This window comes from Dipodomys merriami, unplaced genomic scaffold (assembly GCF_024711535.1).
Source record: "Dipodomys merriami isolate MVZ:Mamm:240054 unplaced genomic scaffold, mDipMer1.0.p SCAF_57, whole genome shotgun sequence".
Taxonomy (NCBI): Eukaryota; Metazoa; Chordata; class Mammalia; order Rodentia; family Heteromyidae; genus Dipodomys; species Dipodomys merriami.
Window position 1 is genome coordinate 1,867,304 of NW_027206146.1, and position 24,139 is coordinate 1,891,442.

General features: G+C 41.7%; 1 protein-coding gene across 1 annotated transcript; it reads left to right on the plus strand.

Annotated features, from left to right (window-relative positions):
• Positions 1 to 22,866: 22,866 nt before the first annotated feature.
• LOC138812408 (vomeronasal type-1 receptor 1-like) lies at positions 22,867 to 23,778 on the plus strand. Its single transcript, XM_070000362.1, has one exon. The coding sequence runs from the start codon at positions 22,867 to 22,869 to the stop codon at positions 23,776 to 23,778; it is 912 nt and encodes a 303-aa protein (XP_069856463.1).
• Positions 23,779 to 24,139: the final 361 nt, after the last annotated feature.

The window sequence follows — 24,139 nt, forward strand, 5'->3', positions numbered from 1 at the left end:
TGGACTGCTATTCCTTCTGTTGTGCTCCATTCAGCATTCCCTGTGAGGTCTCCCTAACTTCTTTCAGTTTTCTCTTTATGTATTCCATGAATGCCTCTATTGACATGATGTGATGAGGCTAGGTTCTAGGTAGAGTTAAGGCCTTTCAGCAAACAGTGGCTTTTCCCTGAAGGGCTAGCTTCTGAGACACGAACAGAGCCCAGCCTGGAGCCTTTCTCAGGGTTTATGTTTACTGAATTTCAATTGATTGTTTAGGCTGCTGTAGGGAGGGGCAGCCTCTGGCTCTGTTTACCCAGTGAAGAAAGCCATTCCTGGGAGGGCAGAGCTTGCTCTTCCTTGGCTGGGTGACTTTTCCCTGGGTGGAGCTGAGCCTGTCAAGTCTGGGCAGGTTCCTGTGACCTGCTAAAGGACTCTTGTTTTCTCCCAAGACCTGAATTGGAGCTAGCAGCTCACCCAGGCCTTTGTCAGTATCAAAGATGGAGATCTCTGGTAATGGTGTGGGGGGATGGCTGGCCTCCCCTCCTCTGCTCCCTGAGAATGATTGAGGATGTCAGGGTTCTACTCACACTACTGGAGTGTTGGTTCCTATCTCATCTCTAGTTTGGGATCTGCAGGATGAAGATATCTTCTCCTTGTCAATTCTTGCTGGTGTTGAGTAGAATCTGCTCACTCAGGGCCAGCTTGTCTGGCAGGGGGCTGCCAGAATCCCAGAGACACAGAGGGCTGTCTGCAGATCACCAGCACAGAAGCCGCCTGAGGTACCAGTCTACAGACCAGCTGATCACGATGAACAGAGAAACTTTCGAGCTGGGAGTCTGCACAAAGATCTCCTCCCACCCCTCACTCTCCATCCAAGCAGAGAGGCTCCATCCCGTCAAAGCTACCCGACCCCATGGTGGGAGCCCCAGAGCTACGCGGTATGCCCACAGAACACCAGAGGAGAAGATCTGCAAGGAACTGGTGCAGATCTGGAGAGCGCAAACAGAGACAAACTCTAGTGCTCAGAACCTGCACAGAGGCTCCTGGAGTCCCAGAGACACAGGTCTCTGGGGGCTGTCTGTAGATAACCCCCACAGAAGCTGCCTGAGGTACCGGTGTCAGACCAGCCAATCATGACAAACAGAGAAACCTCCAAGTCTGGAACTCGGCCCCACAACTAGCTCCAGGATGAGTATCTCACAGGGGACAGTGTATACCTCAAGGGAGGCCAGAGCTGGTGGAAATCCCCAGACCTTGACCCAGAACTCCTACCCCAACAACTGGACCACAGGACCCACTAAAACTGGGAACTGTTCAAGAGCTCCACTAGCCCACAGAGCACACCCTGCTGGCCAGGTTAAAGCAAGAGTGTCCCTGGAAGGGAGCTTAAACGCCCAAGCCAGGAAAGAGGCCCTGGGTCAAGACACCCAACAGTGGAAGAAATTTGAACTGTGTACTCCAGGCTGCATAACATAGGCATGATACACAGCAGCACAGGTCCAACCGGCGTGCCCCGGGGCAGGGTCCAAAACCAGGCCTGGGGATCCAGTGCCTGAGCAGCACAAATAACCCCTCCCAACTGAAGTCAGAAGCTGAGCATACGCCTCAGTGGAGGGGAGAAAAACAGGGAACTTCACCCCCTGAGAAGCACACCTGTGACAACAAAAGACCCAGGGGCTGAGGACAAGAGAAGCCCAAACCCCACCAGAATCTGACCCATATATTCTAGGCTGGGAATTGGACAACACAGGCCATCTGCTCCTGATAACAGGCAGAAGCTCAGGCTGGTAAGTTGGCTCAGCAGTAGTGTGCTTGTCTTGGGTGCATGAGGCCCTGGATCTGATTCCTCAGCACCACATAAGCAGAAAGGGCCAGAAGTGGTGCTGTGTCTCAAATGGTAGGATGCCACCCTTGAGCTGAAGAGCTGAGGTACAGCGCCCAAGCCCAGAGTTCAAGACCACAACCGGACCAAAAAAAAAAACCACCATCAGGAGACTATAACAGACTCCTGCATCTGGGAGAGTGCATCCAGCACACCCAATCTTGCCAAGAGCACCTGTAGGAGCAAACAGGAGCAGTCTAGGCTGCTCAACCCTTCCAAAGGCGGGAACTGCCAGTGATCTACAGCAGAAAGCCGAGAACCCTACGTGGGTCAGACCAGCAGCTGGAGGTTGGCCCCCAACAGAACTGCGATCAGGTACAGACTCTCTCTACCAACAAAGAAACGGCAACCAATTAAAGACAGACATCTATTGACCAAAACAAAATTTCAGATCAGTCTCCAATAATCCCTGAACCACCATGTGAAAATCACAGAGAAAAATTACAATGTTTATCAACACCCAGGATAGCAAGCTACCCCAACAGCCAGCAGCCACCCAGGGGAGAGGCCCAGTGGGAGCCAAGGGGGAATGAAAGACAAAAGCTATATCCAAGGGATGCTGGAGGCAATGACTCAAGAAATAAAGTGAGAAATAGACCAGAAATGGAAAGAATACAGGGACAAACTATCAAAAGAGATGTAGGAACTCAAACACAAGGTACACGCATAAAATAGAGGCAGTACATACCTCACTAAGAAGTGAGATAAATACCAAAATAGAGGCAGTACATACCTCATTAAGAGGTGAGATCAGTACTTTGAGAACCAACATCGAATCCATAAAGGAGTCCATTTCCTCCATGCAAACCACAATGGAAACCACAGTTAACAGAGTGAACAAAATGGAATGTAGAGTGTCAGATACAGAAGACAGAATACACCAACTGGACCAAAAAGTGACAGATATGGAAAAATCACTTAAATTATGCCAAAGGGAAATTCAGGAGCAAGCAGATAGTGCCAAGAAATTTAACCTTCGTATAATTGGAGTGGACAAAGGTGAGGAATATCAAAGCAACGGAATGCAACACCTATTCAACAAGATAACGGTGAAAAATTTTCCCCATCTCAAAAAAGAACATCTTATCTACATAACAGAAGCATATAGAACACCTAACAAGCAAGATCCCAGGAGAAACACTTCTAGACATATTATAGTAAAAATGATAGGTTTGAATAATAAGGAAACAATCTTGCATGCAGTAAAAATGAAGAAGGAGCTATACTACAATGGGAAAAAAATAGAATCACTGCAGATCTCTCCATACAAACACTGAATGCAAGAAAGGCCTGGGAAAGTAACATACGAGCCTTCACAGCCAATAACTGTTAACCCAGACTGTTATACCCAGCAGAGCTAGCATTCACATTCGATCAAGAGCTGAAAATTTTTAATAGCAAAGAAAAACTAAATGAATACATAAACATTAAGCCAATATTACAAAGAATACTAAGAGGGGGAACACAACCTGAAGAAAGCAACCAAGAACAGGGACCCACACACAGACAGGCATTAATAGGAATCTAACTGAGCAAGCACAGGAAGAAAGGAAAGAAGAAAAACTGAGGAAAACAGGCAATGACAGAGACCACAATGCATCTCTCTATACTATCTCTTAATGTTAATGGGCCTAATTCACCAATCAAAAGAAAAAGAACTGCAGATTGGATCAGAAAACAAGACCCATCCCTCTGTTGCCTTCAGGAGATCCACCTCTCAGACAAATATACAAACGAACTCAGAGTAAAGGGTTGGAAAAGGATCTACCCATCAAATTCCCCCAGTAAGAAAGTAAGCATAGCTGTCCTGATACCTGACAAAATAAATTTTTCATTAAAATCAATACAAAAAGACAAGGAAGGACACTACATGTTAATATAGGGAACAATCCAAGAGGAGGATATTATTCTCATCAACTTATATTCCCCAAACATTGGTGCACCCAGATATGTTAAGCAAATACTCTCAAAATTACAGAATAAAATAGATCCCAATATGATAATACTAGGAGACTTTAACATCCCACTCTCACCAAAGGACAGCTCTACCAACCAGAGGATTGGCAATGAAGCTACCGAATTAAGTGAGGCCATACTTCAAGCAGAATTAACTGACATCTACTGAGTATTTCACCCTAAAACTACACAGTACACATTCTTCTCAGCAGCTCATGGAACTTTCTCCAAAATAGACCATATCATAGTTCATGCAAAGAACTTAAGCAAATACAAGGGGATCGACATAATCCCCTGTATCCTATCTGACCACAGTAGAACCAAGCTAACTCTCAATAATAAAGCATACTGCAGAAATTACTCTAATACATGTAAATTGAACAGCATACTTCTTAGCAATGCCTGGGTAATGGAAGAGATCAAAGAAGAAATAAATTTCCTACAACTCAATGAAAATGAAAACACTACGCAAAGAAACTTGTGGGACACAGCAAAAGCAGTCCTGAGGGACAAATTTATTGCCCTTAGTACCCACATCAAGAAAATAGAGACAGACCAAGTAAATAATCTCATGTTGCAATTAAAACACTAGAAAAGCATGCAAAAATAGAACCTAAAGTTACTAGATGGAGCCAGATAACCAAACTAAGAGCAAAGATTAATGAATTAGAGAATCGGAGAACCATAGCCAAAATTAACCATACAAAACGCTGGTTATTTGAAAAAATAAATGAAATTGATGGACCATTGGCAAGATTAATTTAAAAAAGAAGAGGAAACATATATTAACAGGATTAGGGATGCCACGGGGAAAATCACAACACGTACCCAAGATATCCAAACAATCTTGACGGACTACTTTCAAAAGTTATACTCTCTAAAGGAAGAAAACCTGGCAGAAATGGATGCATTTTTAGAGAAATACAAGTTTGCCCAAACTGAGCAAAAAAGAAGTAAATCAATTTAAAAAGCCAATATCCTACAACGAGATACAGGAAGCAATCAGAAGTCTTCCAACAACAACAAAAAAAAGCCCAGGGGCTTGGGAGGTGGCTCAGTGGCAGAGCACTTGCCTTGCACGCTTGAGGCCCTGGGTTTGATTCCTCAGCACCACATAAGCAAAAATAAAAAAGCTGGAAGTGGCGCTGTAGCTCAAGTGGTAGAGTGCTAGCCTTGAGCTGAAGAGATGAGGGACAGCGCCCAGGCCTAGAGTTCAGGCCCCACGGCCAGACCAAAAAAAAAAAAAAAAAGCCCAGAACTAGATGTATTCACAGCAGAATTGTATAAGACCTTTAAAGAAGAACTAATACCCATAATCCTCAAGCTCTTCAGAGAAACAGAGGAGGGAGCTATCCCAAACTCATTCTATGGAGCCAATATCACACTCATCCCCAAACCAGGCAAACACACAACCAAAAAAGAGAATTACAGGCCAATTTCCTTGATGAACACAGATGCAAAGATCCTTAACAAGATTCTAGCTAACAGAATCCAGAAACACATTAAAAACATCATACACTATGACCAGGGTAGGCTTCATCCCAGAGATGCAGGGATGGTTTAACATACGTAAATCAAAAAATGTACTCCAACAGATCAACAGAGCCAAGGTCAAGAATCACACGATTATTTCCACAGATGCAGAAAAGACCTTTGATAAAATTCAACATTCATTCATGCTAAAAGCTCTGGAGAAAATAGGAATAGAAGAACATTTCTTAAAACAATAAAAGCCATTTACGACAGACCAATAGTCAATATTATACTTAATGGGGAAAAGCTACAACCAATTCTCTTAAAATGAGGAACAAGGCAAGGATGCCCACTGTCTCCACTCCTCTTCAATATAGTCCTGGACATGATACTATACCTTCACGATCCCAAAAACTCCATCCACAAACTCTTAGAAATCATAAATCACTTCAGCAAAGTAGCAAGATACATAATCAACCCACAAAAGTCAGTTGCCTTCCTGAACACTGACAATGTACAAGAAAAGAGGGAAATAAAAGGAGCAACCCCATTCACAATAACCTCCCAAAAAATAAAATATTTAACCTAACCAAAGATGTAAAATAACTATTTAATGAAAACTATAAAAAGTTAAAGAAAGAAATTGCAGAAGACACTAGGAAATGGAAAGACCTCCCATGCTCTTGGATAGGCAGACTTAATATAGTGAAAATGGCAATACTGCCAAAATTAATATAAAAATTCAATGGAATTCCTATTAAAATCCCAATGACGTACATCTCTGAAATACAGAAAACAGTCCAAAAATTTATATGGAACAACAAAAGACCTAGAATAGCCAAAACAATTCTAGGGAATAAAGACAACATGGGAGGGATATCCACGCCAAACTTCAAACTCTACTATAGAGCCATAATAACAAAGACAGCATGGTACTGGCACAAAAACAGACCCGAAGACCAATGGAATAGAATAGAAGATCCAGAAATAAATCCACAGGCCTACAGTCAGCTGATATTTGACAAAGGAGCCAAAGACATACACTGGAGCTGGGAAAACTGGGCAGCTACATGCAGAGGACCGCAGCCTATCACCATGCACCAACATCAACTCAAAATGGATTAAAGACCTTAACATGAAACCTGAATCTCTGAAACTACTGCAGGATAGAGTAGGAGATACACTTGAACTTATAGGCACAGGAAGAAACTTCCTGAACAGAGTCCCAGGGTCACAACAAATTGGAGAGAGACTCAACAAATGGGACGACCTTAAAATAAAAAGCTTCTGCACAGCTAAAGCTATTGCAACCAAGCTAGAAAGACAACCAACTAATTGGGAAAAACTATTTACCAGCAATATATCAGACAAGGAGTTAATATCCAGTATATACAGGGAACTCAAGAAACTAATCCCTCTCAAACCTAACAAACAGATTACTAAATGGACAAGGGAACTAAAGAGAGACTTCTCAGATGAAGAAATTAAAATGGCAAAGAAGTACATGAGGAAATGTTCACCATCCCTGGTTGTGAAGGAAATGCAAATAAAGACAACCCTGAGATACCACCTTACCATAGTCAGAATGTCCCACATCCACAAGTCAGCCAATGACAAATGCTGGAGGGGATGAGGAGAAAGAGGAACCCTGTTACACTGCTGGTGGGAATGTACACTTATACAACCACTTTGGAAAGCAGTCTGGAGGGTCCTCAGAAAGCTAAAGATTGATCTCCCTTATGACCCAGTCATACCACTTCCAGGCATCTACCCTGAACAACAGGAAACAATATACAAGGACACATGCACCTCCATGTTTATTGCAGCACTGTTCACAATAGCTAGGATATGGAAACAACCCAGATGCCCCACCACAGCTGAATGGATCCAAAAATTGTGATATCTATGCACAATGGAATATTATGCAGCCATTAGAAATGACAAAATAATGGCATTTGCAGGGAAATAGATGGAGCTAGAAGAAATCCTGTTGAGCAAGGTAAGCCAAGAGCAAAGAGACAAACGGTACATGGTCGCCCTGATAAGTGGATGTTAAATCCAAACTGTTAGGTGATATGACAAAATTAACAGGACTTAAGAAACAAAGAACTTCCACTCATCTGGTCGAACCACTACTAAATAACCCCATGCTGCTGATCACATGTATGGTGTATATGTGTACACCATTATATGTTATAGACCATGATAGAGAACTTGCTCCAGGAAAGTTAGAATGAGTTTGTGACTTTGAACGAGCATCACTATCCCACAATACTGTGAAATTAGGGAATTTATGTAATCACAATAAAAAAAAAACACCAGAAAACTAGAAGTGGCGCTATGGATCCAGTGTTAGAGCATGAGCCTTGAGCTGAATTGTTCAGGGACAGCTCCAAGGCCTACAGCTCAAGCCCCATTACTGACAAAGAGAGAGAGAGAGAGAGAGAGAGAGAGAGAGAGAGAGAGAGAGAGAGAGAGAGAGAGAGAGAGAGAGATCTTTCATGTGATTGTTTCTAACATACTTATAAGATTATGTCTTTGTTGACTTTGTATGTCCCTCCCCCACGGTATAACCCCTGCTTTCACTATATAATATGTTGGTATATGTGGAAGGGAAGGGAAAGAACAAATCATTAAAACAGGGATACAGAGGACCCATTGCAACAATGAGATGTACAAGTCGTTATGTCCAAAAACGAACTTTATAACTTTGGTGGGGCGCATAGGGGGAGGATGGAAAGGGATGGGAAGGAGAAACAAAGGAGAAGGCTACAATGCTTGATAAGAAATGTACTCATTATCTTGCCCATGTAATTATAACCTCTCTGTACAGTATTTTCACAATAAAAAATACATCTATTAAAAAATAGCCTTTGGAATTAAAAATAGAGCGGGAGAGAGAGAGAACTTGCATGTTGGATACGAAAGAAAAAAGTCCCTAAAAATTCACCAAATAAATGTTCTGGGGATCATACCCTTACACAATAGATTTCCTGTTCCACTACTCATTTCTAATGAGATAGTGTTCAAGAGTTTCCCCATATTCCCTAGACTTTCTTTACCATGGGTCACATCTGTAGGAAATGGTCATGGAAGTTCAGTGATGCTCATCAGTATCCACAATTCTCCAGTGTTTGTCATGGAAGCTCTGTTCCCCACGCATAGTTGTCACCACACTTCCAGGTGACATGATGAGCACACCACAGAGGAGATGAGATCACACAGTCCTGAGCCTTTATCTTGGGTCTCCCTGGCTGAGCACACATGCTGTAACCACTGCCTCTGCTCCTCTGTCCTGACAACCAATTCCTACTGTGTTAGCAGCTATTCTTCTCAGGCAAGTGAAATTTGTAAATGGAACTCATCAAGAAAATGCAGAAGGAACTTCTCTGTAAAATGTGTGTGCTGTGTGGGGTTGAATTGGAAACATGTCTTGAATTTTAGGAAAAATATTTGGTGAGAGTAACAGGCCTCTCTCCTGCCTTGGTTAACAGTCTTGGTGCAGTTCCACATCCCTTCATATCCTGGAGATGACACAACTTTGTGTGCTCAGTGGTAGAGCATTCTCTTTCGAAATGACCTAACACACCTACATACATACATACATACATACATACATACATACATACATACATACATGTGTGTGCATGTATGTATATGTATATATGTATATTTTTTTTCTCAGCCCTGGGGCTTGAACTCAGGGCCTACCCACTGTTTCTAAGCTTCTCTTTTGCCCAATAAAGTGCTCTACCACTTGATCCATAGTGACATTTCTGGCTTTTCTCAGTAGTGTAATGGAGATAAGAGTCTCAGGGACATTTCCTGACTAGGCTGGCTTCTAAATGTGATTCTCTGCTCTCAGCTTCCAAGTGGTTTGGATTAGAGGCACCTGCCACCAGCACCTGTGTTCTTTGGATGTCTTGATTATTTGAAATTGCCAGAATAAATTCAGATGATACTTGTTTCCTGGTACACTAGTCATATATTTCTTTTACAAAGTAAACTTTGTGTACTAATTCTGTTTCCATCTCATTGTACAACATGTCTCTGCTGTCATTTAATTTTGGTGTGAATGTATTAAGACATTGTGCTGGGCTGGGTAGGTGGCTTAGTGGTAAAGTGCTTGCCTTGCATGCATGAGGCCCTGGGTTCAATTCCTTAGAACCACATAAGCAGAAAACCTGGAAGTGGTGCTGTGGTTCAAGTGGTAGAGCACTAGCCTTCAGCTGAAGAGCTGAGGGATAGTGTCCAGGCACAGAGTTCAGGGTCCCACATAGGACAAAAAAAAAGACATTGTGCTTTTCATAACCTAGTGTTGGTTTATAAAATTTTAACTTTTTTCATCCAAGATAATCTCCTTTATTATAAGCAATGTTGCTAGTCATGCTCAGGACTGTAACCCCAGCTATTCAGGAGGCTGAATTCTGAGGATCCAGATTCAAAGCCAGCCTCTTATCTCCAATCCACTACCAAAAACCAGAAGTGGAGCTGTGGCTCAATGTGGAAGAGCACTAAACTTGAGCAAAATGAGCTCAGAAACAGCACGAAGGCCCCACTAGTGACAAAAAGAGAGAAAGAAAAAAGAAATAATGTTTCTTATAAGCAAAATGTTGGTTGAGGACTGGGAAGTTGGTTCAGAGGTAGACTGCTTACCACACATGTATGAGGCCCTGCATTTGATTCCTCAGCACCACGTAAGCAGAAGAAGTTGGAAATGGCACGGTGGCTCAAGTGGTAGAGCCCTTGCCTTGAGCTGAAGAGCTGAGGGGCAGGGCCCAGAAAGGGAGTTCAAGCCCCATGACCAGCAAAAAAAAAAAAAAAATACTGGTAAAATTTCAATATTCTGTCAAATAATTGTGTGTATCACTCATGCTATTAATTAATAATATTTCATGGAATTTTTTTTTCTGTTGGTTCTTGGGCTTAGCCTCAGGGTCTTAGTGCTGTGCATGAGCCTGTTTGTGCTCAAGGCTAGTGCTCTACCTCCTGAGCCACAGCCTCACTCCTGGTGTATGAGTGGTTAATTAGAGATGAGTCTCATGGGGACTTTTCTGCCTGAACTGGCTTCAAACTTCGATCCTCATGTAGCTGGCTTAACTAACATGTCCATCCTTGTTTTGTTTTCATGCTCTTTTTTGTCTCACAATAAAATCCATGATTTCCTTGATGTGGAAGAGATGGCCGAAGCCGACATTGAAATGGGGGCTGCCTTCCACATTCAGACTGCAGCTGGGTTCCGGGGGAACTCGGGTCTCCATTGTTTTTACTCCTACAACCTCCTCACTGGACAGAAGGTGAGGCCCACTGACCCCATCCTCAGCCATCTGGTCATTGTCAACAACTTGGTTGTTTTATCCTCTGGGATCCCTCAGACAATGGCAGGATTTGGATGGAAGTACTTTCTGGATGATGCTGGATATAAAATTCTTTTGTATTTATTCACAGTAGCCAGATGGGTTTTGCTTAATGCCACCTGTCTTCTGAGTGGTTTCCAAGTCTCAAAGCTTTGCACTAGATATGCTTGGTGGAAGATCACTACTAGATTCTCCAAGTGCTTTGGTGTCTGTGGTTCCCTTTTCTGGATCCTGCAGCTCCTAGTAAATGTTTATGTGCCTCTGACAGTGATTGGCCCAGCACACAAACAAAATGTCACTCTGCATATGTATTATAGATACTGCTCCCCAGGCCTGCGAGAAACCTTTGCAATGTTATTACATGTTGTTTTATTCTTTTCCATTGATGTTATGTGCTTGCTTTTCATGATGTGGGCCAGTGGGCTCCATGATCTTTGTTCTACACAGAAACAAGCAGCAGGTCCCGCACATTCACAGCCACATTCCCTTCCGAAGACATGACCATGACATGTGGCCAGGGCCACATGTACCATCCTGACCCCGGTGAGCATGTTCATCTCTTTCTACTGCCTCTCTGCCATTTTCACTCTTTGTGTTGTTCTAAATTCAAAACCAGACCTGTGTATATTGGACAGGTCTGTGTTCCTGGGAGTGTTTCTCAGTCCTGAGCCCCTTTGTGCTCATCAACAGGGACACTCGTATCACTAAGGTTTTTCATTTCTGCACTGAATAAAAGATTTTCACAATTCGGTTAAACCAAGCAATTACATTCAATTTCCATTTGGTTCATTGTTTTGTTTTTGCAGCAATAGCATTTACACACTATGCTCTGCACTGTATTGGCAGAGACTCTATTATTAGAGACCTGCTCTTGTCCTTTTTCACTCTGATTATTTTGGAGCTATACCCTTGCTTTGTACCCAGGTCACCCTGCACCCTCATACTCCTATTGTTTCCTGAAGTCCAAGGGATGACAGATATGAATGTAGATGCTGAAATTTTATAGTTTAGATAGAGTCTTGTGGAATTGTTTTGTCCAGGCTGATCTATCACTGCAACCATCCCAATCTCATTCTCACACGTGGCTGGGATATTGGGTGTACCCCACCACACCCAGCTAGTATTGGAGGGGGGTCTTGTGAACTGTTTTCCTGTGGTGGCCTTGTATCTGAATCCTCCTGATTCAACCTTGCATATGTGAGCCACTGCATCCACTTTGGATCACTCTTTGAGTAACATTATTATTATTATTGTTGTTGTTGTTGTTATTATTATTATTATCAGTTGTGTTGTTGTTGTTCTTGTTCCTGTTGTGGTGGTGGGGCTGGAACTCAGGACCTGGGCAATTCCCCGGAGCTCTTGTGCTGAAGGCTAGCACTCTACCATTTTGCCCCACAGCTCTACTTCAGAATTTTTTCTGAGTATTTTATTCGAGAGAGGAGTGTCATGGACTTTCCTGCCAGGCTAGCTTTGAATTGCAATCCTCAGATTTCAGCTTCCTGAGGAGCTGCGATTACAGGCGTGAGCCACTAGAGCTTGTCATAAATATTTATCTTTAAAATTATTAAATGAAAAAAATATGAAATGAGTGTAATATAGAAGGTGTTATGTAACAATCTGTGTCAAACTGATTGACAGCAGACTTTGGGAGTATCTCAGCGGTGAAATTCCTGCCTATGCAAGCCCCCAAACTTGTTTCCGAAACCTCAAATAAAACAAAGTTACAGAAAAGTTCAATGTAGTTAATGATGCCTGCTGATCTTTTATTGTTAGTTCATTAAACAAATATTGCATAAGGTACAATTGCTACTGTAGAGTAACTGAGATACTAGAAGATGAATGTTTTCACCCCATTGTGCAAGAATAACACTAAAAACAAAGTGTTATTCCTTATTGTTTTGTCACATAGATACCTGAACACATATTACCTTGAAACATATTTAGATCCACCATCATCAGGTAAGAAGAGTATTCTAGAAAGCTCTCTCCTGTGGATCACGGGGATTTCAGAGATCTGAAGACATCCACCACGTTTGACCTGCACCAGGAGACATGGTGTCAGGTCAAGCAGTAAACCTGTGTCACCCCTTATTTCAATATGTAACCCACATCAGTCCAGAATTCCATCATGTACTAAAATTGTGACAGAATCAGTGTCAGACCTAGCCTCATGCACAATATCAGCAGTCATCCTAGAGATGATTTAGTCAATGTTCAAGTAAAATGTAGATCGCATTTGACAAAGTTTCACAAGTTTTACTTTTATTAAATTACTATAATCTGTTAGTAAAATGTGTATCATTTCATTGTGGTGATTCAAATATAGGTAAACAACTGTGTGTGATAGTGTGAGTGTCTGTGGGATTGTCTGTGTTGGGAAGCAATCTCTTCTTTAGTTACTCAGATTTCCTGCTATTTCTTGATGCAATTTTTCTTTTCTTCTTCCTTTTTTTTCTGGTCCTGGAACTTTAACTGGGTCCCGGGTGTTGTCTCTGAGCTTTGGTGGATCAAGTCTAGTGTTCTACCAATTGAACCTTAGCACTACTTCCGGTATTTTCTAAGTAGTTTGTTGGAGATAAGAGTCTGGTGGATTTCTTGTCATGGCTGGCTTCCAACAGAGTTCCTCACATCTCAGCCTCCTGAGTGGCTAGGATTATAGGTGTGATGCCACAGTGTCTGCTTTTTTGAAGCAATTTTGAAAGAAGTAGTGATCCTAGAACATAACATTCCTACTTATATGTGATTGTTAGAATCCATTCTGTGGGGCAGAAGGAGAGGGGTGTCTGTTTTTCTGTCTTTCTCTTTCTTTATCAGCAGGTGCCAGGACTTGAATTCAGGGTCTGTGGTAGTTTAAGTTGCTTACTCTGCTGGTCCTCTACCACTTTAGCCATGACTGAAGCCTAGGTTTTTCATGTTGCTTTTATTCTGCTTTTGTGTTGTGCCATTCCACAGGCTTGACCTCAGAGCCTGGGTGTTGTCCCTGAGCTTTTGTACTCAAGGCTAGCTCTTTACTATCTGAGTCTCACCTTCAGTACCAGCTTTTTTGTGGTTATTTTGAAGTAAGACTCTCACATGCTTTTCTGCCTAGTCTGGCTAGAAACACTGATCCTCAGACCTCAGTCTCCAAGTAGCTAAGAAGACAGACATGAGCCATCTGTTCCCACATTGTAAGCTATTTTGGAGATGGAGGCTTGTAGACTTTTGTGCTGTTCTGACTGTAATCTGTGATCCTCCTAAACTCAGCCTTCTGAGGAGCTAGAATCATTGGCCTGAGACACATTTCCTGGCACTCTTTTGCATTTCCACAGGTCAGGAATAATGTGTGTACTTCCATTTGTGGTTCAGTAATTTGGATCTTATGGTTTTTTCATTGCTAATCTAAGTTAAAGTTTTGAGCAATTCTTTGGACTTTTCAAACACCCAACATTTTGGTTCACTGACATTTCTTTCTTTCTTTTTATGTCGTCCATGGGGCTTGAACACTGGTCCTGGGTGCGTTCCCTGTGCTCTTCAACTCAAGGCGAGCGCTCTACCTCTTGAGCCACAATGCTACTTCCTGTTTTCTGGCGGCTCATTGGAAATAAGAATCTCAGAGTCTTTCCTGCTTGGGCTGGCTTTGAACTGCCATTTTCAGACAAACTCTTGAATAGCTAGGATTACAGGCATGAGCAACCACTGCCCAGCTCACTGACTTTTCTATTGCTCTTTTTATAGCTTACATTCATAGTTATGCTCTTCTTCTTTCCTTACATATTGTGTTTACCTTGCTATTATTTTCTTACTTTGTAAGGAATGATGACAGGTGGAGACTTTGGAGTCTTTCCCTTTTGTAAGTTCAGGATCAAAGTTTCCCTCTCCACACAAACCTGGTTTCTATTTTCATATACAGATGCTCTTAGATTCAGGTGATATGGTCATGCTGTGTTCACAGGAAGAGTGGCATTCACGGTTTCTATATTCTCTATCTCTGAAGGTCAAAATGTCTGGAACAAGTGAGCAAGTGGAAAGTTTATGAAGATCATGTAGAAACATTAAAAAGACTGTTGTAAAACATATCTCTGAGCCTTGATAATTCAAGCATCGTTAACCATCACATAGTACATGGTACTTCCACTTGTGATATTTTTTTCTTTCCCACCAGCCTGTCCGGAAGTTTGAACTCAGGCCTTGTACATTGGTTTTGAGCCTCGTTATGCTCATAGTTAGTGTTCAAACAACTGAGCCACATGGCACTTACAGCTTTGTCTGAGCAGTTTTTTGTTTTGTTTTTGTGGGTCCTGGGGCTTGAAATCTGGGTGTGGACTCTTCACCTCAAGGCTCACTTTCTACCACTTGAAATAAGTGTGACTTCGGGTTTTCTAGTGATTTATTAGAGATAATAGTCTCATGGACTTTCTTGCCCAAGCTGTATTTGAACCCTAATCCTCAGATATCAGCCTCCAGGATACCTAGGATTATAGGCATGAGCCACCAGTGCCCCCTTGTCTGAATACTTTTTTGGAGATAAGGGTCTCAAACTGTTTTTCCTCAGCTGACTTCAAACTGCAGTCCTCAGATCTCAGCTTCCAGAGTCACTAGGATTATAGGCTTGAGCCACCAGTGCCCAGTTTTTTATTTTATATTATATCGTGGTTTTCTTTTCTTTTCTTTTCTTTTTTTTTACTTTTTCTCCATTTATTTTCTTTTTAATTTGGAAGTTATTTTTTTATTGTGAAAATACTGTACAGAGGGGTTACAATTACATGGGCAAGACAATGAGTACATTTCTCATCAAGCATTGTAGCCTCCTCCTTTGTTTCCCCTTCCCATCCCATCCCCTCCACCCCCCCCACAACTCTCCTCCCCCTCCTACCAAAGTTGTGAAGTTCATTTTCGACATAAGGACTTGTACGTCTCATTGTTGCAATGGGTTCACATGTATCCTTATTTAAAAAATTTGTTTTTTCCCTTCCCCTCCACAAATTATAACAACAACAAATACAGTGAAAGCAGGGGTTATACAGTGGGGGAGGGACATACAAAGTATATCGTGGTTTTCTAAAGAAAGAAATCACATCTTGGAGACAAGTGGAAACAAAATACCCCTAAAAGTTCACCAAACCTGTTTGCTCAGTTCCATGCTCTTCTAACACATTAGATTTTCTTTTCCTCAACTCATTTCTAATGACATCATCTTCAAAAGTTTTCTCATGTTCCCTGGACTTCCCTAACCATGGGTCACATCTGTTGGAAATGATTGTGGAAGCTCAATGGTGTTCATCAGTATACACAATTCTCCTGTGTTTGTCATAGAAAAGCTCTGTTCCCCACGCACACAGTGTCACCGCACTTCCAGGTGACATGATAAGCATGCCCACACAGGAGATGAGATCATGCAGTCCTGAGCCTTTATCTTGGGGCTCTGTGGCTGAGTACACATGCTGTGACCACTGCCTCTGCTCCTCTGTCCTGACAGCCAATTCTTACTGGGTAAGCAGCTATTTTTCTCAGGCAAGTGACAGTAGAAAATTGAACTCATCAAGAAAATGCAGAAGTTACTTCTCTGTATAATGTGTGTGCTGTGTGGGGTTAGAATGAGGCACACGTTAAATTTTAGGAAAAATATTTGGTGAGAGTCACAGGCCTCTCTCCTGCCTCAGTTAACAGTCTTGATGCAGCTCCATATCCCTTTGTATCCTGGAGACCACACAGCTTTGTGTGTTCAGGGGTAAAACATTCTCAGCTAAAATGATCTCATAGAGCTTGGTACTTTTTTGTCATGAGTAATTTCGTAATATGATTTCTCATTACATTTAATGCTTTAAATAGTATATTATTTGAAGATAATCATTGGAAGGGATTTTACAAAAGAAGAAATTGTGACCTGGCAAATAATGGTATGAATTTACAAAGCTAGTTGATTTTAATTAAAATACTTTGGCTTGTCATTTACATTCCAACCAATTTCCTCAATGTGTTCTCTTTTCCTCTGTCTTCTCACTTATTGCCCTTCAACTTACTTTTTTTTTTATTGTGAAAATATCTTACAGAGTTGTTACAATTACATGAGCAAGGTAATGAGTACATTTCTTATCAAAGATTGGCGCCTCTTCCTTTATTTCCCCTTCCATCCCTTCCCATCTCTTCCCTCCCCCCAACACCCTGAGGCCCTCGTGCAGCACCCCCATGCCAAATTTCTTATTTTTTATTGTGAAAATACTGTACAGAGGGGTTACAATTACATGGGCAAGATAATGAGTACTTTTCTTATGAAGCATTGTAGCCTCCTCCTTTTTTTCCCCTTCCCATCCCTTCCCATCTGCCCCCCCCCGCTCTCCCACCCAATCTTCCCTGCTCCCCCCCTCCGCACCAAATTTCTAAAGTTCATTTTTCGCCATAACATCTTGTGCATCTCATTGTTGCAATGGGTTCACCTGCATCTCTACTTAAACAATTTCTTTTTTCCCTTCCCCTCCCCAAATTATACCAACATCAAATACTGAAAACAGTGGTTATACCATGGAAGAGAGACATACAAAGCAACAAAGAAATCATCTTATAAATATGTTAGAAACAGGAAGGGCAAAAAAACAAATGGTTTAAATAGGAATATATGTGTACCCATTGCAACAATGAGATGTACAAGTCATTATGTCGAAAATGAACTTTACAAATTTGGTGGGGGAGGGGGGCATATGGGGGGCTGGTAGAGGGAGATGGAAAGGATTAGGAAGGGGAAAAAAGGAGGTGGCAACAATGCTTGATAAGAAATGCACTCATTTTCTTGCCCATGTAATTGTAACTCCTCTATACGGTATTTTCACTATAAATTAAATATGTTAGAAACAATAGCAAAAACCATTTGAGTCCTTATCTTGGGGTTCATTTTGCCTAACATCAACTTATCTGACCATTTCTGCTTGTCTCAGACATATACTAGTTATTGCAAATAAGGGAAATCGTGGGACCTATGTTTCTTTGGGCCTGGCTTACTTCACTTAATATAATTGTTTCCATGTCTTTCCATTTCCTAACAAATGGGACAATATCATTCTTTCCAATGAAGGCATAGAATTCCATTGTGTATATATACCACATTTTCTTGACCCATTAATCTACTGAGGGGCATTTAGGTTGGTTCCATATCTTAGCTATGGTAAATAATGCTGCAATAAACAGAGCTGTGCTGGTAGCTTTAGTAGGGTCTTGTTTGTGATCATTCAGGTAAATGCCCAAAATGGGATTGCTGGGTCATACTGGAGCTCTATATGGAGTCTTTTGAGGAACCGCCATACTAATTTCCAAAGTGATTGAACAAGTTTACACTCCCATCAACAATGCAGTAAAGTTTCCTTCTGTCCACATCCTCTGCAGCATCTGTTGATGTTAGAGTTCTTGATTATGGCTATTTTAACTGGGGTGAGGTGGTATCTCAGTGTTGTTTAAATTTGCATTCCTTTTATGGCTAGGAAGGTTGAGCATTTCTTCATGTGTCTATTGGCCATCCTTCTTTCTTCTTCAGAGAAGTTTCTCTGTAAGTCTTTAGCCCACTTATTTATAGGGCAGTTGTTTCTTTGAGGATTTGTAGTTGGGGGATTTAATTTATGGGGTTCCAGGTATATTTTAGATATGAGACCCTTGTCCATTGTCTGGCTAGTGAAGATCTCCCAATCTTTGGGCTTTCTATTGATCTTGCTCACTGTGTCGTTTGCCATGCAGAAGCTCTACAATTTCATGCAATCCCATTTGTACAACCTTTCTTTGACTTGTTGTGTTTCTGGGTCTCTTTTAAGAAAATTTCAACCTGTGCCAAGGAAATATAGAGTTTCTCCTACTCCATCCTGTAATGTTTTCAGAGTGTCTGTTTTGACTATGACAGTTTTGATCCATTTGGACTTGAGTCTGGTACAAACTTGAGTCTGGAAGGACCTACCTTTGGTTTTCTACAAGTGATTAACCAATTTTGCCAGCATTTACTGAAGAGGCTGCCTTTCTTCCATTCTAATTTTTTAACTCCCTTTTCGAAAATTAGATGGCTATAGGTCTGTGGGTTCATTTCTTGGTTTTCAATTCTATTCCATTGATCCTGAGGTCTGTTCTTCTGCCAGTATCAAGCTGTTTTGATTACTATGGCTTTGTAGTAGAGTTTGAAATTTGGTATTCATGTTCCTCCAGCACAGTTCTTTCTGTTGAGGATCTTTTTTGTTATTCAGGGACCTTTATTGTTCCATATGATTTTTTAGATTGCCTCTTCTATTTCCTTGAAGAATGAGGTTGGAATATTGACAGGTATCGCACTGAATTTGTAGATAGCCTTGAGAAGTATTGCCATTTTCACTATGTTGATCCTTCCAGTCCAGCATGGCAGGTTTTTCCACTTTCTAAGATCTGTTTTGATTTCCTTTTTCAGGTTTTAAAAGTTTTCATGATAGAGGTCCTTCACTTCATTGGTTAAGTTAATTCCTATGTATTTTATTTTTTGTGGGGCTATTTCAAATGGAGTTGCCTTCCTGATTTCAGCCATGCTCTTCTCATTGTTGGCATACAGAAAAGCCATTGATTTTTGAGGGTTAATTTTATACCCTGATACTTTGCCAAAGTTTTGCATCAGCTTCAATAATTTGGGAGTAGAGTCCATGAGATTCTTTAAATACAAGGTCCTGTCATCTGCAAAGAAGAAGAGTTTTACTTCATCTTTCCTAATTTGGATCACTTTTATGTTTGCATCTTGTCTTATTGCTGTAGCTAGGCATTCTTATACTAAATGGAAGAGAAGTGGAGAGGATGGATATCCTTGTGTCCTTCCTGAGTTAAGAAGAAATGGCTTTAGCTTTTCACTATTAAGTACAATGCTGGCTGCAGGTTTGTTATATACAGCCTTTATTATGTTGAGGAAAGTTCCCTAGATTCCTAGTTTTTCCAGAGTCTCATCATACACAGGTGTTGGACCTTGTCTAATGTTTTTTCTGCATCTATTGAAATAACCATGTGGTTCTTATCCTTGTTCTTGTTGATGTGATGAATTATATGAATAGATTTGTGTATATTGATCCAACTTTGCATCCCTAAAGTGAATCATGTTTGATAGTGGTGTATGACTTTTTGGATGAATTGTTGGAGTCAATTGGCTAAAATTTTGTTCAGAAGTTTCGCATCAATGTTTGCTGGAGCCTGCTGGTAAAGAAAGGGAATCCTGATTTAAGGGGCAAGAATCTTGATTTAAGGACACAAGACAAAAGATGGGGTCAGAGGTCTGCAGCTCAAGACTGCAGCACCGTTTGTTTTTAACTTTCCCTAATATGTACTGTTAGAAGTCAAGACGTAGCATAAAGTTACTATAGTCCAGAAAAACAAGGAAAGTTTAGGTTTACTTAAAACAGAGTGCAATAAAAATAAGACAAGGTCAACTGGTTAAATGTAAAACAGACTCTGAAAGCATAGCAAAACAATCCCGGGCACCTGGTGTTTTTCAAGTAAGCCAATTTTTTGTACGTGCCTTCAAGTAAGCACCAGGGTCAAGATGACCTTTATTGTTGAGCTTTACTCTCAGCTCCCAACAAATGTCCATCAAAGAAATGGGTCTATAGTTCTCTTTCTTTGATGAGTCTCTGCCTGGTTTTGTGATGAGGGATATGATGCTGTCTGGGGCCTCTTAGTTCTTCACAGGACTTGCCCCAGGCCTCTTGGCCCACCATGGGCCTCTCTTCCTGGGCCTCTCTACTGACCTGCGTTGGTCTGCTGTTCTCCCCCTCAGGCTGTCCCAGGCCTCCTCAGGTTTGAGGCTCAGAGAGGTGCCTTTCTCTCGCACATCCCTTGGGGGTCTTCCTTCTCTCTCTATCCCTGCCACGGAACTCCCTGACCCCTTACATCCAGTGGCCCACCTCCTAGGGTGCACTTTGATTGCCTGGTCCTAGTGGTCTGGAAACTGGACAATGATGTCAGAATGGGTGGGACTTCCACTCCACGAGTTCTCACAGCTCATTGAAGAAGCCAGCCTCACAGACTTTTCTGCCTGAGCTGGCTTCAAACTGCAGCTTCAGATCTCAGCCTCCTGAGCTGCTGGGATCACATGCCTGAGAAAAAACACCCCAGTTTTATTTTTAACATAATGTTTTACTGAAGACAGAAATTGCTTGTTGGATACGAAAGAAAAAATTCCATTGAAATTCACCAAATAGATGTCCCTGTTCCTCTACTCACTTCTAATGAGACTGTCTTCAAAAGTTTCCCCATATTCCCTGGACTTCCCTTGCCATAGGTCACATCTGTGGGAAATGGTCATGGAAGTTCAGTGGTGCTCATCAGTATCCACAATTCTCCAGTGTTTGTCATAGGGAACTTCTGTTCCCCAGGCACACAGTGTCACCACACTTTCAGGTGACATGATGAGCACAACCACAGAGGCCATGAGATCATGCAGTCCTGAGCATTTATCTTGGGGCTCTGTGGCTGAGCACACATGCTGTGACCACTGCCTCTGCTTCTCTGTCCTGACAGCCAATTCCTACTGGGTAAGCAGCTATTCTTCTCAGGCAAGTGACAGTAGTAAATGGAACTCATCAAGGAAACGCAGAAGTAAATTCTCTGTAAAATGTGTGTGCTGTGTGGGGTTGGAATGAGGCACATTTCTTGTATTTTGGGAGAAATGTTTGGTGAGAGTCACAGGCCTGTCTCCTGCCTCATTTAGCAATCTTGGTGCAGCTCCACATCCCTTCATATCCTGGAGACCACACAGCTTTGTGTGCTCAGGGGTACAGCATTCTCTGCTGAAATGATCTAACACAACTATGTACATACTTTTTACTTTTTAATTTTTGCCAGTCATGGGGCTTGAACTCAGGGCCTAGGCAATATTCTTGAGCTTGCTTTTGGCCAAAGATAGTGCTCTATCACTTCAGCCACAGTGCCTCTTCTGACCGTTTCTCAATAGTGTATTGGATATGAGAGTCTCTGGGATATTTTCTGGCCAAGCTGGCTTTTAACTGCAATTCTCATGTCTCAGCCTCCAAGTGGCTAAGATTATAGGTATCTGCCACCAGCATCTGGCTTCCTTAGATTTCTTAATTATTTGAAATTGCTAGAGTAGATTCAGATTATACTTGTTTGTTGATACACTAACAAGGTGTTTCTTTTATACACTTTAGTTTGTGCACTACTTGTGTTTCCTTCTCAGTCTACCATATGTCTCTGCTGCTATTCGATGCTGGTGTGAATGAATTAAGACGTTGTGTTTTTCACAACCAAGAGGTGCTTTACAAAATTTTAACTGTTTTCATCTACTTTAGCATAAGAAATAATGTTGCTCAGGACTGTAACTCCAGATATTCAGGAGGATGAATTCTGAGGATCCAAATTCAAAGCCAGCCCAGCAGAAAATCCATGAGGGTATTATCACCAATTCATCACCAAAAAGCCAGAATTGCCTGTGGCTCAAAGTGGAAGAGTATTAGCCTTGAGCAAAACAAGTTCAAGAACAGCAGTGAGGCCCTACTACTGACAAAAATGGGAAAAGTAAAAAGAAATAATATTCCTTATAAACAAAATGTTGGTTGATGTCTCACCATTCTGTCAAGTATCGGTGTATATCACTAATTATGCTATTAATTAAAATAATATTTCCTGGAATTCTTTTATCCTGTTACTTATAGGGCTTAAAATCAGGGGTTAGGCCTGAGCCACAGTGTCTGATGGGGACATTTCTGCCTGGACTGACTTTAAGCTTTGATCCATATACATCTGGCATTGCTAACATGTTCATATTTGTTTACTTTTCATGCTATTTTTTGTGTCACAATAAAATCCTTAATTTCAACAAAGGATGAGGCAAGAATGCTTGATAAGAAATGTACACATTATCTTGCCCATGTAATTGTAACCCTTCTGTATGGTATTTTCACAATTAAATAAATAAATACATCCATACATAAATAAAATCAGGCCGGGTGCTGGTGACTCACACCTGTACTCCTAGCTACACAGCAGGCTGAGATCTGAGAAGCACAGTTCAAATCCAGCATGGGCACAAAACTCTGTGAGACTCTTATCTCCAATAAACCACCAGAAAAAACAGAAGTGGTGCTGTAGCTCAAGTGGTAGAGCGCTGGACTTGAGCTGAAGAGCTGAAGGACAGCACTCAGGCCCAGAGTTTAAGCCCCATGACCGACAATAAACAAACAAAACAACCAACCAACAAACAAACAAATAAATAAATAAATCCATGATTTCCTAGATATGAAAAAGATGACCGAAGCCAACATGCACTTGGGGGTTGCCTTCCTCACTCAGACTACAGCAGGGGTGTTGGGAAACTCCGGTCTCCTTTGTTTTTACAACTACACCCTCCTCACTGGACAGAATGTGAGGCCCACAGACTTCATCCTCAGCCATCTGGTCTTTGCCAACAACTTGGTTATTTTATCCAAAGGGATTCCTCAGACAATAGCAGGTTTGGGATGGAAGTACTTCCTGGATGATGCCGCATGTAAAGTTCTTTTGTATCTCCACAGAGTAGCCAGAGGGGTTTCTCTTAATGCCACCTGCCTTCTGAGTGGCTTCCAGGTCTCAAAGCTTTGCACTAGAAATGCTTGTTGGAAGATCACTACTAGATTCCCCAAGTGCTTTGAATTCTGTGGTTACCTTTTCTGGGTCCTGCAGCTCCTGGTCAATGTTTATGTGCCTTTGAGAATGATTGGCCCACGACACAAACAAAATGTTACTCTGCACATGCGTTATAGATACTGCTCCACAGAAGCAGCCACAAAAAAACCATTTGTACAATTATCACAGATGATTTTACTTACTTCCATTGATGTTATGTGCTTAGTTTTCATGATGTGGGCCAGTGCCTCCATGGTCCTTGTCCTGCACAGACACAAGCAGAGGGTCTGTCACATTCACAGCCACATTCCTTCCCGAAGACAAGATCACGAGGCCAGGGCCATATGGACCATCCTTACCCTGATGAGCATGTTCGTCTCCTTCTACTGCCTCTCTGCCATTTTCACTCTTTATGTTGGTTTAAATACAAAACCAGACCTGTGGCTGGTGGACACATCTGCGTTCCTGGGTGTATGTTTCTCATTTCTGAGCCCATTTGTGCTCATCAGCAGTGACACTCGTATCACTCAGGTGTTTCATTCCTACACTGAATAAAAGATTTTCATGATTCACTTAAATGAAGTCATTACATTCCATTTCCTGTTGGTTCATAGTTTTGTTTTTGCAGCAGTGGCATTTACACACTGTATTCTGCACTGTTAGGATATAGACTCTAGTACTAGACACCTGCTCTAGTCCTTTTTCACTCAGGTTATTTATTTATTTTGATTGGTCCCTGGGCCTGAACTCTGGGATTGGGTGCTGTCCCACAGCTCGCCAGCTCAAGATTATTGCTCTACCACTTGAGCCACAGCATCACTTCCAGCTTTTTCTAGTAATGTGGTGCCTAATAATCCAACCCAGGATCTCATGTATGCCAGGCAAGCACTTTACCACTCACCTACCTTCCCAGCTC

Bases quoted from the DNA above. Each gene is read 5' to 3' on its own strand.
- LOC138812408 (XM_070000362.1), top strand. From the start codon at position 22,867: ATGACCGAAGCCAACATGCACTTGGGGGTTGCCTTCCTCACTCAGACT.